This window comes from Arvicanthis niloticus, chromosome 6 (assembly GCF_011762505.2).
Source record: "Arvicanthis niloticus isolate mArvNil1 chromosome 6, mArvNil1.pat.X, whole genome shotgun sequence".
NCBI lineage: Eukaryota > Metazoa > Chordata > Mammalia > Rodentia > Muridae > Arvicanthis > Arvicanthis niloticus.
This window is the reverse complement of record NC_047663.1, coordinates 18,420,997-18,437,728: the sequence shown is the minus strand read 5'-3', so window position 1 is coordinate 18,437,728 and position 16,732 is coordinate 18,420,997. Positions and strand designations below refer to the sequence as shown.

General features: G+C 42.1%; 1 protein-coding gene across 1 annotated transcript in view; it reads right to left on the bottom strand.

Annotated features, from left to right (window-relative positions):
- Window positions 1-16,732, bottom strand: part of Nsf (N-ethylmaleimide sensitive factor, vesicle fusing ATPase) — a 134,861-nt gene that overhangs the window by 32,111 nt on the left and 86,018 nt on the right. The window contains exons 13-15 of the mRNA XM_034505424.2: window positions 9,483-9,578; window positions 8,645-8,801; window positions 5,628-5,761 (exon numbers count right to left, since the gene is read on the bottom strand). Of these exons, the coding sequence (XP_034361315.2) occupies window positions 5,628-5,761; window positions 8,645-8,801; window positions 9,483-9,578 (387 nt within the window). The remainder of the gene's footprint in view (window positions 1-5,627; window positions 5,762-8,644; window positions 8,802-9,482; window positions 9,579-16,732) is intronic.

Genomic DNA, 16,732 nt, shown 5'->3' with positions numbered 1-16,732 from the left:
GTGCTCTTAAGTAAGTAAAGCTAAGCTCTCTCTGGCGGAGACTGGAAGGGTTCGCTTCAATTTTGGAGTAGCTGGCGTGAAGCACCTCAACCTAGTTAGCAGAAATCTAATGACAAGAGGAAGCTAATGGCTTAGAAAATCCCCAATGCAGTAAATCTGTCAGCAATTAGTGGAAAGCACATGCTAATCATATTTGGTAGCACATAAAAACGTAGATGAGCAAATTTAAATTGGCACTATCTGTAATAATCTCTAGTCTCTAAAAATAATTTGGGAGCAGACCAAGCAAACATCAGCTGTCTTCTGACAGGAAGTGGACCTCAAGTTTCGGCAAAGCACTAAAGCTTCTTGGATTGACCTTAAAATCCCTTATTTGTTCTCCCTGCTTTTCAGAAAAAAGTCTTAACATTTTTCACTATCGTGATCCACACACAGAGAGGGTGTACTCTCTGCTCCACTGGCTAAAAGCCACGTGGCCTCAAAGCTCTGCTCTTCCTCTGTATACTCGGCAAAAGACAGTGTGTTCACCCAAAGCAGGAGGACAGCCACCAGGACCCTTGGACACTTCTGGAGTGCCTCACGGCTCAACTGATGCATGCTCAAACTCCACTGAATCAGCTCCACGATATATTAGGATGTCAACCCAAAACATCCAAATTCTGTTGCTTAGTAACTGCTGTCAGGAGATCCAGTTTCCAGCTTTCTCTTTGTACGAACTAAAGCGTGAGAGGAGGGGGATTAGCACCATGACTATTCTGTGCAGACTACAGTTTGCAGTGGATTTATAGCAGGATATTCACAGAAGATTATTTCTTTCTCACAAAGCTAGTGGGAAGGAAATTTTCTTCTGTTCATTTTCAATCCTTTGAATATAAGAAGTATATTATTAATAGAAGTCCATAAACATTATTTAATTTTGTTTAAGAAATTTAGTGATATCTAGTTTGTGTATTTTATATTGGTACTAAATGTGTACTCAGAAGCACCATGACTAGGTAATTAGGTAAAATCAAATTCTATTGCTATGTTCTTTTCATTTGATGTCATTAACAGCCAGTAAAATAGATTTTTGAAGCATAGATGCAAAATAAAAATGGATATAAGAATGAAAATTTTAGAAAAAAATAAAGTTTGGGAAACAAACACAAAATAGGAGAAAACAGAAATATCTATAAATATTTCAAATATCTTAGTGGAACATATGGCACGCCCCCAGCCACCAGAACAAGAGGATAACACTTCATAAATGCTTTGACAGTGCTGAGTTTATCCATGCAGAAAGGATTTACTGAAGAAGGTAACAGAAGTATAAGGTGAGATTTAAATTAATTGAGAATAGACTATTTTCATGTATTTTTTTTTTTGCATTCATTTTGGGGAAAAAGTAATAGCATAATCAAGGCCCTCTTTTCTCATAAAAACTATCTGCTACTGGATCCGAGTAATAAAATGGTAATAACAATACTGAATGAACTAATTCAGACTATTCTATTTAATAAAGTTAACTTACGTTATTTCTGAACTTGTAAACTATTATAACTATAAAGCATTTGGGGATACACAGTGTTCACCCACGGACACACACACACCACTAAAGACAGAGCACCAAGCCTTGCATGTGCTAAGCAGGTACTCTAACAGAGTCATTAAGACAGTCATTAAAATGTAGCTAAAGAAATAACTGAATGCCAACTTTTTACCTAACAAACTGGGAGACAGAAATTTAACAACATTAGGTTGGGGCAAAAGTGCAGACAAACTCATTCTTTTCAATTGTAAATTAGCAGAACTTTCTGAAAGGACGGGCCATGGGAAATCAATAGTATCTTTACATAAAAGATTTGATAGTGATATGCATAAGAAATCTTCACAAAGTTTCTCTTTCCCCTAGGAAAAAATGTGTCTCCTAGAAATGTCAGAGAAGCTAAACCCATCAAGTCTCACTAACATGGCTACCTAAACATCTAAACATGACCTGAACAAGGGTGACAGCTCATGGGCCTCAGCCCTAGACGAAGGACTATGGGTAGCTAAGGAATGTTGAGATGGTCTTCCCCAGAAAAGCACACCAACTGGTTATCCAATACTAGATAGCAGCCCTGAAAACATACAGACAAGTAACACTGAACAGGTGTGTTTATACAGTTAGGAATATATAGGGACACACACACACACACCCCAACAATTAAAGAAAAAGAAGCTATGAGAGAGAGACAGAGAGCGAGCGAGCGAGCGAGCGAGCGAGCACATAGGAAGGCCTGGAGGGAGGAAATAGAAGGGGGAAATGGTATAAACTTATTATAATCTGAAAAATAAAGATTTATAATAAAAATAGTAATGAATATTAGCAATTTGAATCTTTAAGATTTACCCTAAAGAAATAAGCAGAAACTGTATAATAATAAGTAAAATTGCCCAACATACTTACTGAAGTGCATATTCTGTCCCAGAAATGCTATTTTACTTTAAATAAATTAACCATCACACACTGTCTTTACATGGCAATTCTCCTGCCTCAGCCTACAGAGTGCTGGGATTCAGGTATGCACCAGCATGCTCTAAATAAACATTACCCTTCATATTATAAAGAAAAAACAAAGTCTTACAGGCTTCTAGAAAAAATAATTTACTCACAGTAACAGAGACCACAAGTGTGGCAGAGATGAGATTCCAATTCGGGCCTATTTGCATTAAATCCCAAGAACTCAGTCATGTGATGTCAATCAAACTAAGAAGAGTCTAAGCTCACTGTGGCACAGTGAGCTCTCTAGTTTGGTAATTCTATAGAATACTATTATAACTGTGAAAAAACTGGAAAACAATTTAAAACAGAAGTGATTTTAAAAAATATTTGTATTACTTTTAAATGATGTGCATATATCCGGGTACGTGAGTGAAGGTACCTATGGAAGACAGAAGCACCAGGTCCCCCTAAAGCTGAAGCCAGGGTTACAGGCAAGTATGAGCAGCCCGATGCGGGTGCTGGGGACTGAACTTGGGTCCTCTGCAAGTGCAGTGTGCTCTCTTAACTTCCCAGACGAACTGTTTAAATGCACATTACCCAGCCATTCATAGTACCAAGGGAGGCTGTTGTTATGTTTCATTCATTCATTCATTCCTTCATTCAATTTATTTATTTATGGCTATTTATTTATTTACAGTTTTCCTTTTTTTGAGACAAGATCTCACTCTGTAGACCAGGCTGGTTCACAGATCACAGAGATCCACCTGCCTTTGCCTCCCTTGTTCTGGGATTAAAGGTCTGCACCACCAGTATATCTTGAGTTTAAAGTAGTATTTCCAATGTGCTCTTTCACTGCAGTGTGTGAGTGCATGTGAGTGTGTGTGAGTGAGTGTTCATGTGTGTGAACATGTTTGAGTGCGTGAGTGCGTGTATGTGTGTGTGTATATGACAAGCCTTAACAAAGAACGGAGGGACAAGTGCAGACACAGATTATTTTACCTTTTTAATCTATCATTTTTGTATTTTCTCTATTATTTTTTTTAAATGTGCATTGGTGTTTTGCCTGCATGTATGTCTGTGTAAGGGTGATCTTGGAATTACAGACAGTTGTGAGCCTCCATGTGGGTGCTGGGAATTGAACCTGAGTCCTCTGGAAGAGCAGCCAGTGCTCTTAACCACTCACTGTCTCCAGCCCGTTATGTCTGTTATTAACAAAAGCTATGTGGAGAGAGGACACATAAAGAAAAAAACTGTTTTGTTTCAGAATAAAGCATTACAAATTATCTGTGGTCTGAAAAGAAAGTTAAATCACCTCCTTCCCATTCTCACATTAAAATTGAGGGGACAAGAAGAGTGTGGGAGGTGGCTCGGAGGACTGGAGAATGGATGCTGTTTATGTTTCATTTTTAAATCAACTTGGGAGACCTAGAATGTTTGGACTGGTGTGAGCGCTCAGGCCTCAGCTGGCCTGCCATTAGGTAATAATGTGAAAACTGTTTGCTGGCAGAGTTTTGTAATATTTCTAATATTATATGTTTCTAAGATGCCTATGCTTCATTATTTTCTCTGTCTTAAAGTTTAGTTGCAGGAAATAATATTTCCCTCAGTCCAAGGAAAACTAAAAGTCTAATGTAGAATTATTACTAATCTGCTGGGGCAGAATTTTCTTTTTTAATTTTAAGTGTGCATGGCTGATGCAGGCGGGTGAGTGAATCATGAATCAGAACGATTTTGAATAAGCTGGGACGGGCTTTTAGTTTTATATTCCTTAGCACTCTGCTCATCTAAAACTCTACCTTGAAAGGCTTCAGCAATTTAAAGATTAAATCATAAGTTATTAAGTCATTAATTTAACCATTTAAGCCTCTAAAATCAGCACATATTACCTCCCCCCCCTCAAGTCAATTTGCAAGAGATTAAAATAATAAAAATGATACTATCTCACACTCAGCAAGGTGGCTTTGATCTGCAGAAGCCTAAAGTACTTAAAAACAAGGACCATCCACCCACATCTCAGAGCACTCCTGAGGTAGGAGCTGGCAGCTGGAAAGCAATGGAGTCCTTTTCTGTCTGCACACACTATTTGTGGACGGGTATGGGAGTGGATGGTTTAAGGCAATGAAAATATAGCCTGTGTTTCTGTAAGGTATGAAGTCCAGTGACTCCAGATTCCAAGTTTCAACACTCGTAGCTTGGGGTTTGTCTGTAGAGGAAACTATCAGCCTGAAGGGTAGGAGGGGGCTGGAAAGAGTTCAGAGGTAGAGTACCTGTCTGTCAGGTGGCAGACTCACTGGAACAAAACAACACAAGACAAAGCAGAGTATGCAAAATCAGAATGTCACTATCAGCACTGGTTTCCAAGGGGAAGGTTCGGCCACTGCGTTCTCATCTCTGACTTTTAAGCACAGTCAGCTGCTGCTGCAGAAGGCTGACTTGGTACTTGCCAGGATGCAAGTGAGGTGGGCCAGATGATCCCAATGCTACTCTGTGTCACTCTAATTCCACGAATGGCTCGGAGGTAACAAAGAGTGAGGAGGTGGTAAGTAAGGAGGCTCTTCTCTATACACAGATGTCGGGGTTCTTGGGAAAAGCTTCCATGTTTCAATTTGTTCTCTTCCCAACTATAGTCAACTTAATCGAAGCTTAACAGTTTGGTTTGTACATTGATAAAGAACTAAAGAAACAAAACTCTAATGAATCTGTTCCATTCCACATGACCCTCTCAAGTGATCTTTAATCAAACCAATAAGGACAAGAAGTGAAAATTGAGCCAGCTGGTGGTGGCACACGCCTTTAATCCCAGTACTCGGGAGGCTGAAGTAGACAGATCTCTGTGAGTTCAAGACCAGTCTGGTCTACAGAGAGTTCCAGGACAGCCAGGGGTTCACGAAGAAACCCTGCCTCGAAAGACAACAACAAAAAGAAGTGAAAATTAATGTTGATATATACTAAAACAGTAATATTTGGAAAGCAAAGAAATCCTCAACAAAAATGCATTAACAAAGTTTTAGAATCTGAAATAGTTGCCACTTGCTCTCAGATTCTGGTGATAATTCTATGCCACAGCTTTGTACACGTGTGTACACAGGTACACATACACGTGCACACATGTGCACACACTCATCTGAGACTAGAAATTAAAACAGCATCAAAATCTTGATACCTTCTTCATGGCCTGACACTTGGCTGTCTCAGAGAAGCCGATCATCTTATCAGGGGAGCAGATCTTGATGAAGGGGAAGTTGGATTCCTCTGCGATCTTTGCAGCGAGGGCAGTCTTCCCGCTGTGAGGAGGGCCTGCATAAAAAGACAGGCAGAGGAAGAAAGCCAACCTGAGTGCAGGGCATCAGACAAGTTTAAACTTTTATCCACAAGGTACTGAGGTCTCAACTAGTTGCTCATTAACATTTCCTGACAGCTCCACAGCAGACATGTTTCCTTTTATTTATTAGCAACTAAACGTAATGAACTGCTTAGCATCTCTCCCCAGCATGGTGAGACGCATGCCTTCATGCTTTCTCATATGCCCCTAACCTCCCAACCTTCTGACTAAGCATGAACACAAGGATTTTGCTTCTGAAAAGAAAAAAAAATGTATACAAATGCATATCAGGATGTGTATCACTAATTCTAACAAACCTGTTTTTTTTTCCCCTTTTTTTTCCTTTTCTGAGATGATATTGGGGTGCAGGAGCACATTGATTTATGTGAAGCAAAGATGTCATGAGGCTATAGTGCTGAAGACCCATACATTTTTACAGAGGCAATCAAATCCATAAAGTCACCTGCACTTAGACAACCCCCATCCCGTATATTTGAGGGCATGTCCCTCCTCCCAGTTACAACCAATCCATCCTTCCTCGCCATCCTCTCTGGAATGAGACATTAGTGACCTTTCTCTCTTTTCTCTTTACAGTGAGATAGCTCCCTGCCTGCTGGACCTCACATCTGTTACCTATGCTTACCCACAGTAGCACTTCTGCCCACACTGGTCAGGCTCCCGTCAAGGTCCCCAAACTCTACCAGGCAGGTATTTTTCTGGGGCATTTGATCCAGCTCCTCCGTCCTGAAGTGCCTTTCTTGACTGCCTGACAGCTGCACTCTCCCTTCCTCCTCCCCTTGGCTATTCCTGCTCAGACACCCTTGTCTTTTTCCTGCTCTACTTAGTCCTGAACTGGTAACGAGTCTCAGATGAAAGTTCCAGGCTCTGTCTGTATCTCAGCCACATCCTTTCTCTAAGGACTGCTTCTACTCCTGGAACTGCTGGGGCAGATCCTGATCTGGGGCAGGCAGCCTGCTTCTGTGAGCTTCAGACCTGCAAATCAAACACGCTGGTCGCCATTTCTAATCTCATTATCCTACAGGAACTTGCAATTTAACTGCTCACAAGTGAGTTCATGATCTTCCTTCCTAATTTCTGTTTCTCTGCCAGTGATCTTTGATAAACAGCCCCATTTACCAGGCCGGGCATCATGTCTGACACCTTTACTTATATTTATCTTTTTAAGAGATTTATTTTCTTTTAAAAATCTATGTGTGTGTTATACGTATCTGTGTGTGTGTGTGTGTGTGTGTGTGTGTGTGCGCTGTGTGTCAGAAAAGGCCAGAAGAGGGAGGCAGATCCTCTGGAGCTGCAGTTAACGGATGATGTGAGCTGCCTCAAACAGGGCTAGGAACTGAACTCAGGTTGTCTGCAAAAGCAGAAACCACTCTTAACTACTGAGCCACTTCTCTGGCCCTCTGCCAATATTTAATCTAACCAGTATTTCTAAGTTTCTGGTTCCCTGCGTATGACATGGGAATAAAGACAGTATCTATGGCTAGGTGTGGTGGTATGCACCTTTAATCCAGAACTTGGAAGGCAGAGAGAGGCAGGTGGGTAGAGTTCCAGGACAGCCATCTAGAAAAACTAGTAATGATAACAACAACAACAAATACCACCATCAAAACCCAAAGCAAATAGCATCTCCACGCCCAGGCCTGACATGAGGATTAGGTGGGCCAGATCATGTGAAGTGCTAACAAAGTAGCTGACAATTAGGAAGTTACATCCCTAGACCTGTATACTACAGTTCTTTAAGCTTCTGAGGCTTGTTCTGGAGCTGTCTCCTACACAGTTCACCTTTATGATTATTATTTATCATTACTATGTGCATATGTGTATGTGCATGCCGTGGTATGCCTGTGGAGTTCAGAGAACAGCTCTGTGAGACAGTTCTCTTCCTACTGTGAGTGCCAGGGACACCAAACTTGCAGGGCAATGGCCATCCCATCGACTTAAACCTAGTTTCGCTCATCTTTCTGCTTGTAGGTCTCTCCTGCTAAGGGACTCTTCACATGCTGCTCCCTTTCCATAGAATATATTTCTCAGTTCTTGTGGCCTGGCCAGCTTCTCTTCCTCCTTTTGCTCTTGGCTTAACTTGCTTCTTTTAGAAGCCTTCACCTCTAGACCTTAAGGGAGCTGGGATCCCTGTCATCTGGTCTCCCTGAACTTCTCTGCTGTCATACTAATGTTAAGCTAACTGGTTGTGGATGGAATGTCCTTTCCCTTGATAAAATCTGAACTGGTTGTCAAGGACTGAATTGAGCAACCCCTCTGGTTCCCTCTGACCACTCCTGGGCAAACTGACTGGCACCCACACACACCTTTACGTGTGCATGCGAAAATTAGAAATGTTTGTTTGTTTGTTTGTTTTTCAAGACTCGGTTTCTCTGTGTAGCCCTAGCCATCCTGAAACTCACTGGGTAGACCAGGCTAGTTTTAAACTGAGAGATCCACCTGCCTCTGCCTCCCAATGCTGGGATTAAAGGTGTGCAACACATCTGCCCAACAGTATTTCTTTACAAGTCTTTTCTGTGACTGGCCTGATGCTGGGATGTCTCTGTGTCCACATCAATAGTTCCTGCGAGGAGCTGTGCAGTATCAATCTATTAAGTACTAGAGAAATCTATTCCTGCAAGAAAGCTAGTTACTGTCACTTGTCAGAGACATTCTACTCTCCTAATTTTAATCTGTCCCAATATAGATACACAGGCTAGGATATTATTTGCAGATCACAAACAAAGTTTAGAATGGAAAAGCACTTACCTCTCTGAAGCCTACTAAATAACTTTTAAAAACAAATGCTTCCTGTTCTGTATCTTCTAAACCTTTTAAGTCTGTCATCTCATTCTTCTTACCTTCTAGAAGGACGCTAACCAGTGGTGTACGGTCACTGTTTTTCGTCTGCTGGACCAGCAGCTCCCCGTCATCTAGAACTCGGGTCACGGGGTCACCCCACTTGATGATTCCATTCATAATGTAACTTGCATAATCCTCTTGGTTTGTGCCAAATGCCTATTGAGGTAAAGGGCAATTTGAAGCATTTTGATCATCAAGTATTGAAACTAAACTATCTCATTTCTTGGTGTCTCTGTCACTGTGTTGTTTGGGTCACATGACCCATTCCTTGTCATGGTCTCTTCAAAGACATTTGAAATAAATGATTTTTGACCAAGAATTTAAAAAACTGTCTCATTCCCCAAAGACTTGAATAAAAAGTGGCAATAAAATCAGATATAACCCTAAAAACTTTGGAGAAGAACCAAGTTGAGGGCTGAGATGCACCCCAGTGGTAGGGAGCTCAGTCAGCCCAAGGAAATAGCTCTGCTTTGTGGAGGCAGAGGCAGGCTGATCTGAGCTGGAGGCCAGCCTGGTCTGCAGGGCGAGTCCCAGGACAGTTGGGGCTACACAGAGAAACCCTGTCTTGGAAAACAAACAAACAAACAAACAAACAAACAAACAAAACCCAGAAAGTCTCAAAACTCATAATAAGCTCTCTACCACAGGAAGTATTGGGGTAAATATTGGTCCACTACCAGCCATCAGTGTTCCACTGACATGTCTACAGTAAGATTCTCTTAGTTACGAAACCACAGATGACAGCCCATATGTCAGAAGGCCAATTGGTGCTTTCCCTCCTTGATAACAGTAGCCATCGCTCTGTGGGGCCACACCCTGCTCGACGGGCACACTTACTGGTTTGATATCGTTCTCCAGAGAAGCAAGGAAGTCCCCTCTTGTCACCTGCAGGCTCTCTGCCTTCTCCATGTCTACTTCTACTTTTGTGCTGGCCTGGAAGAAATAAAACAAAACATGAGAGTTGAAGAAAATGTAGCAGTATTTCCAGCTTAAGAAAGAAGAGTACAAAGGACATTTTCATAGATCAAATTCTCAGATGTCTGCAAATCATATATGTTAAAGGGATTAATGGCTAGAATACATAAAGCTTCTAAAACCCGACAACAAGAACTAGGTACTTGAACAGACATTTCTCCAAGGAATGGAGACAGTGGTGTCCAACACTGGCTAACATCAGAGTATCCTGCAGAGCCTTTCTAGACCCTGTGAACGCCCAAGAGCACATGACAAGATGGCTGACACCACTAGTTCTCAGAGAACTCCAAAGCCAAGTGTGGTGCATGCCAGTGCTCAGAAAACTGAGGCATGAAGGTGGTGAGTTCAAGGCCAGTATTAGGATACAAATCAACACCCTGTTTCAAAACCCCCAAATAACCAAAAACAGAATGAAATTTCACCTCGAACTTAAAGAACAGCTACAACAAAACAAACCCAACTGAACAAAAAACACAGAAAATAAGCAATGGCAAAGATTTAGAGAAACTGGAACCCTTAAGCTGTTGGTAGGGATGTAAAACTTGAAAGCTCTCACAGAAATTAGGACTGAGGCCAGCCATGGTGGTGTATCTCTTTAATCCCAGAACTCGGGAGGCAGGGGCAGGTAATCTGAGTCCAAGGCCAGCCTGGTCTACAGAGGGAGTTCTAGGACAGCTGAGGGTACACAGAGAGACCCTGTCTCAGGAAAAGGAAAAGGAAAAGGGGAAGGGAGGAAGAAAAGCAAAGACAGAAAACTAAGGGATTGCCTTATGATCTAACAATGACTCCTTTGATATCTATTCCAGGGAGCAGAAACTGAGGCTTAGGAATTTTACAGCCATGTTCACACAGGAGCATGGAACAAGGCAGTGAAGGTGAGGAAGGAGCCCAGTTGTCCATCAACAGGGGAATAGACACAGCCATGGCATGGCCACCCTTAGAAAGAAGGAAATCTGAATATCACACAACATGGATGACCTTGTAGACACTGTTGATGAAGGCAAGCCAGTCACAAAAAGACAAACACTGCATGACCCAACTTGAATGACATCTTTAGGGTTCTCAAAGTCTTATGGAAAGTAGAGCAGTGGTTATCTTGGCTTGCAGGAGATGAGACTAGAGGGTTACTTTTTAAGTGGATACAAAGTTTCAGACTTACAAGATGAAAAGAGGTCTGAAGTAGAGATGGCTGCACATTATAAATGTGTTTAATGTCACTAAAGTGTACTGTTGAAGCGGTTAAGGTTACATCTATTTTAACACAACAAAGAGACACTCAGGAGACAATGGTGTCCAGCCTTGGATGCCCTCTAGAGTCCTTTCGGACCTGCGGAGGCCAGCCCCACCCTGCAGGGTGTTGAACAGTGCGGTGGTAGGCACCTCTAGTGTTAGAAAGTGCCACAGATGATTCTGGCACAGAGTTATTGCAGGAGAGTACGAACCTAAAACTTGGACTGGTACTCAAGAGCCTACGTGCCAGCTCCAAACAGTCTGCTCACTGCACCTGGAGCTGACACTCGCACATCTGGAGGAGCGTCGAGGCCTCTATCAGCTCTCGGAGCTGCCTGGACCTGATGAGTGATTAAGATAGTAACTTTTTTTTTTTTTTCTTTTATGTGACTGGGCTCACTCCCAATAGCACAAAGCAAGCAAGTTTCATCATTTTAAAATCGATATCATGGCTTTTTTTTTTTTTAAAGCATCTTAAAAAAAAGGTGACTATAGAACAAAACTATGTGAAACGCATATCAACCTTCCATTGATATTATAAAATATGAGTCATGTTCCTTTAGGGACAGACTGATGAGACTTAAAAAAAAAAAATAAGGACATTTAAAAAGAAAAACTCAGCCTTGAGGGATAAAAAGAACTATGTTGTCAGGAAACTGGATCAAGGCGGCAAACAGAACATATGTATTTATTTCCTTTTCAGTCCCAAATCCCAACAAGTGGCCGAGGCAGTAAGAAAGATGAAAACCGTGGAAAACTGGCTACTAACCTGAAGTCTTAGGAGCAGAGGACAGACAGACCCATTAATACAGAAGCAGCAACAAAAGGGGAGGGGAGAGCCTCCAGAGCCGAAGAAAGGTGTGTCTGCAGTTCAGTGAGTGCTGATCAGGATCAATAGGAAGAAATCCAGACTGTCTAGACACCCTGGTGCAAACCCACTGAACGTCAGAGATGAGATGAAGTCCCAGAGTCTTTCTGAGACAAAAACAAGCCTGCAAACCTGGAGCTGGATTGGTGTGATTGTTCTCACTGGCTGTACTAGAACCAGGAGACAATGAGACCAGTATTCACAAACACATCTAGATAGCCAGTCTAGAAAATGCCTCCCTTATTACGTAAGGATGTAAGGGTAAGCACTGTTCCAACAGTATTTTACAGTAGCAACAACCAGAAATCATTCAATGGTAAGTAAATTACCGGCACATTCATTCATTATATTATCGAGTGCCCAAAAAACTAAAAATAACCCATGAGATAACATGTCCACGTCCTCTGGCCTCACACTCCTGGCCCAGATGGAACTTCATTTTTTTTTTTATTCTGGCTTTTTTTTGTTGTTGTTGTTCTGTTTTGAGACAGGGTTTCATTGTGTAGCCCTGGCTGTCCTGGAATTCACTCTGTAGTCCAGGCTGACCTCAAACTCAAGCGATCTGCCTACCTCTGCCTCCCAAGTGCTGGGATTAAAGGTGTGTGCATCCCATCCCCCAACTTCTATCTTAATCTTCTTCACTACCATGCCCAGTTCAATCTATCTTGCTTTTTGTGTGTCAGAATTCTAGACTGCTTGTGCATCAGTACAAAATAATGTAGGGACTTTACAAGTACTGACATGAAATGGGGCCCAAGATATACTGGAAAATGAAAAATGCGAATCTCAGTACAATTATACTTACGCCCCTTTCTATAAAGCATGTGTGTCTATGAATATAAAGTCAGAGAAAGCAAACAACAAGGGTATATCCCAAACACTGGTTGACTCTAGGGGGTGGGGAGGGGAGGACTGTGAGAGCTTTTCTCATTTCTCCTATACGTCTGGCATCCTCGAATCCTTAATACCTGACAGACTGGCTTTATAAAGAAAAGATGTTACCAATCTCAGTTTAGGATGCTGAAGGCCTAACCAACTTGCTGTAGGCTCCGGCAAGGGCCCCGGGTAAGGAAGGACATGTGTTGGAGGGAACATTCTCATCTCCAAGCAGGAATCTGGAGGGCTGGCTTTCTAAGAGCCCTCTCTTACGCACTAACAAGGCCCCGAGGCATGACTCAGCTAAGCCTGAGGCCAGGGCCCACCGGGATCCAGCAGCTACAAAGACTGAGGCAGGAGGCTCTGGAGTTTGAGGCCAGCCTGGTCTACTTCGACTTCGCCAAAAATCACAAAGATAATGGACTACCAAGGGCTATGGGTATAAAGGTATGGAGAGGATGTTTACCAAGGCTGGCAACAGCCAGTGTTTATTTCAGAACTGCTAGTGCAGAGATGTTGAAAGTCCCCAAACCCAGAGCAGAAGTATGCCATTTAGTCCAGTTGCTCATTATACATTGCACACATGTATTAGAATCTAGTCTATAAATATGGCTTATTGTTTTATGTCAAATATAATTTTTTTTAAAAAATTTAAGTCAGACATTGTGTCTTATTATGTGTAATCCCAACACTTGGGAAGCTGGGGCAGGAGGAGAGAGTCCTAAGCTAGCCTGGACTACACAGTGAAGATAGTTAGGGCTACACAGAAGAAGTCAACAACAGAAGGCTATAAATGAATTAAAATGGCTATGAGTTGAGGGAGGAGAATAAGCTATTTTCAGGCACTTCAAGAATTAATTATTAAAGTTACCTAACAGGAAACAATATTCTAGCACTAAATTACTCCTTCTTGTTCATTAGAATAAATGCTGAGCTTTTCCTAGCTAACAGTTACTATTTTATCAACATTAATACAATTTTACTTTTAAAAATCAACAATTCTAAACTTCTACTCATTCAAAAACTCCTTCCCCCATTGGGTTGAGCTGACAAGCTATTTTCTGCATTTTATTTGTGCCAGCTGATCAATACAGAAACAGACACCTTCCAGCTGAGACACAAACTCATAAGCTTGTATTTCAACACCAGCAAATATCAGTGATCACCCTTACGCTTTGTAACCTTCTAAACCTGACCTTTCTGGGCTCTCATCATTCCTCTGAAATTAAGGGGGGGGGGGGCGACTATAATCAGCTAAAAGGTCTCGAGAAAAGAAGCCATTTTACTGAAGTTCACCAACACAGCCCAGGGAAGAAACCTGAGTTACGAATCTTCTTTATCTGAAGCAGAAATTCCTCTCAACATAAAAACAACCAAATGTCACATGAGTTTTAGTTGACCAGCAACACAGGTTCAAGTATACAAGGACACAAACACCAGGTAGTTCATGACTATGCTTCCTGCTTGTTACAGAAAACATAAAACCACTGTCCACCAGGAGGGTCCCTCTTGTCGACCTAGCTCAGTCTTTGCTTTGGCCCAAATATTTTGAAAAGAAAATAGAAATAAAGCCAACATTTTTGTGTGTGTGTCCTGAAGATAGAATATCATAATGACTTGCTGAATACTGTAAATGTTTTAAAGTTCTAACCAACTTTTAAATTTTATTTCTTAAGCTTATTATTAGTATGCTGGGTGGCACTTTGGAGGGGGAGGCAGGTAGATCTCCGAGTTGGAGGCCAACCTGGTCTACAGAGTGAGTTCCAGGACAGCCAGAGCTACACAGAAAAGCACTGTTTCTAACAACAACAACAACAACAACAACAACAACAACAACAATGCAGTGTGTGCATGCATGCATGGATGCTGTACGTGTGGGCTGGGGCATGCCTGACACTATGTGCCTGTGGAGGTCAGAGGACAACTTAGAATTACTTCTTCCCTTCTACCAGGTGGGTCCTGAGAGAGAACTCAGGTTGTCAGGCTTGGCAGCAAGCACCTTTACCAACTGAGTTGTCTCACTGGCCCCTTATTAACACTGTTTATGTCAAGGAAAAAGAATGGAAAAAAAAAAAAAAGCAAACAGGCCCTTCATAGATGAATGGATCCATTCTACCCAGGGCCCAATACTATATCCTCTTCCTATCTTTACTGTTTAAAAACCCTTTGGGGAACATGGGCTGAAAGAGTCACTGAGGCTATGTAGGAAATTAGGACCAGGGATAGTTGGATGAGGAATCTGTCTCTCGGGCTGATGGCTTGGCCAGTAAAGGTGCCTGATGTGCAGGCCCGGAGACTCTAAGACTCCCTGAGTCCACACAAAGGTGGAAGAAAGCCAATTCCTGCAGGGTTGCCCTCTGACCTCCACACAAGTGCCTGGCATGTGTGTACACTGCAAACCTCTCCCTCTCTCATACATTCAGTAATAAATGAACAATTTAAAAATAATACATATGGGGGCTGGAGAGATGGCTCAGTGGTTAAGAGCACTGACTGCTCTTCTAGAGTTCAATTTCCAGCAACCACATGGTGGCTCACAGCCATCTGTAATGAGAACCGATGCACTCTTCTGGTGTGTCTGAAGACAGCTACAGTGTACTCATATAAGTAAAATAAATACATCTTTAAAAAAAAAATACATATGTAGGTTTATTGCTTTTCAAAATATGCATGGGCTGTGAGATGACTCAGCAAGTTAAGTCACTTACTGCCCACCCCCCCCCACACAAATAAATGGATAAATTTAATAAAAAATTTAAAAACTACATGTACTATGTGCTCAGTGTTTACAGGAACTGTGGGATAGTCCAAGATGAATAAGATGTGGACCTAAAGGTTAGAATATTGATCAGCAAACATCTGTATAGCCTTTATAGGCCACATAGTCTGCTGCACAATAATCTCTGCAACTGTTGCATAAATACAGATGGATAAAGGCTGTGTATGCCTAACTTTCTTCAGAGAACTAGTGGTGGCTGGGTTTGATCAGGTGCTGTCTAGAACCAATGACAGGAAGCCCCCAAAGAACAAAGACATGCTCAACTTCCCTCTGGCAGTTACTTCCTGCCTGATCTGTTAGAACAGTCCCCCTTCTCTTGTCCCCTGTCACTAACCCCACTCCCACTTGGCACAGCTGCCAGAGAGATCTTCTGTTTTAACACTCTTGTCACTACTGTTCTCGAAACTCTCCAAGGGTTTAACACTACCCACGGGAAGAGTCTGCACTTCTCCACAAAGAATGAAAGGCTCTTTGTGCTTGTCCTCAGCTTTGGTCTCTCAGCTTTCCCCAACACTACCTCTCAAGCACCCCGCCTCTAACATCCACGCTGAAGCAATATGAAGTTACTCTAGCCCACCCCTCTATTTGTGTCCCTGTGCCTCTGCTGATGTCCCCTTTATACACCAAGAGCTACCGGTGTCCTTCTGGATGATACCTTTGTGAAGGCTTCTCTCCCAGAGTCAACCACACTGAGGACACCTTGTCTCTTCCTGTATCACGAGTTACTATTGCTTTCTATTTTTGAGGTGGATGTATGCTGATTATCAGTAGGCAATTACACTCTGTGAAGTTACAGCTTTCACTCCCTGTACAGTTTATAGCATGTATCAGATACTAAATCACTCTCTCTCTCTCTCTCTCTCTCTCTCTCTCTCTCTCTCTCTCTCTCTCTCTCTCTCTCTCTCTGTGTGTGTGTGTGTGTGTGTGTGTGTGTAGGGTGTTTGAACAGAATCTTGCTATGGGACCCTGGCTGGTCTGGTTTATCTGTACCCCAGGCAGTCTTTAAACTTAAAGCAAACTTTTCCCCTCAGATGCCAACTACTGGGCTATAGCCTGTATCAACAGGTCAGTAATAAACCAATTTTGTTGTTGTTGGTGGTGGTTTGTTTTTTTGGGACAGACAGCCCTGGCTGTCCTGAATCTTACTCTAGACTATGCTGGCCTCGAACCAGAGATCTGCCTGTCTCTGTATTCTGATTGCTGGGATTAAAGGTATATGTCACCATTGCTTGTTGTATTTATATTGTTTTAGAATTTATCATTTATTTGTGTGTGTGTGTGTGTGTATGTGTGTGTGTGTGTGTGTGTGTGTGTGTGTGTGTGTGTGAGAGAGAGAGAGAGAGAGAGAGAGAGAGAGAG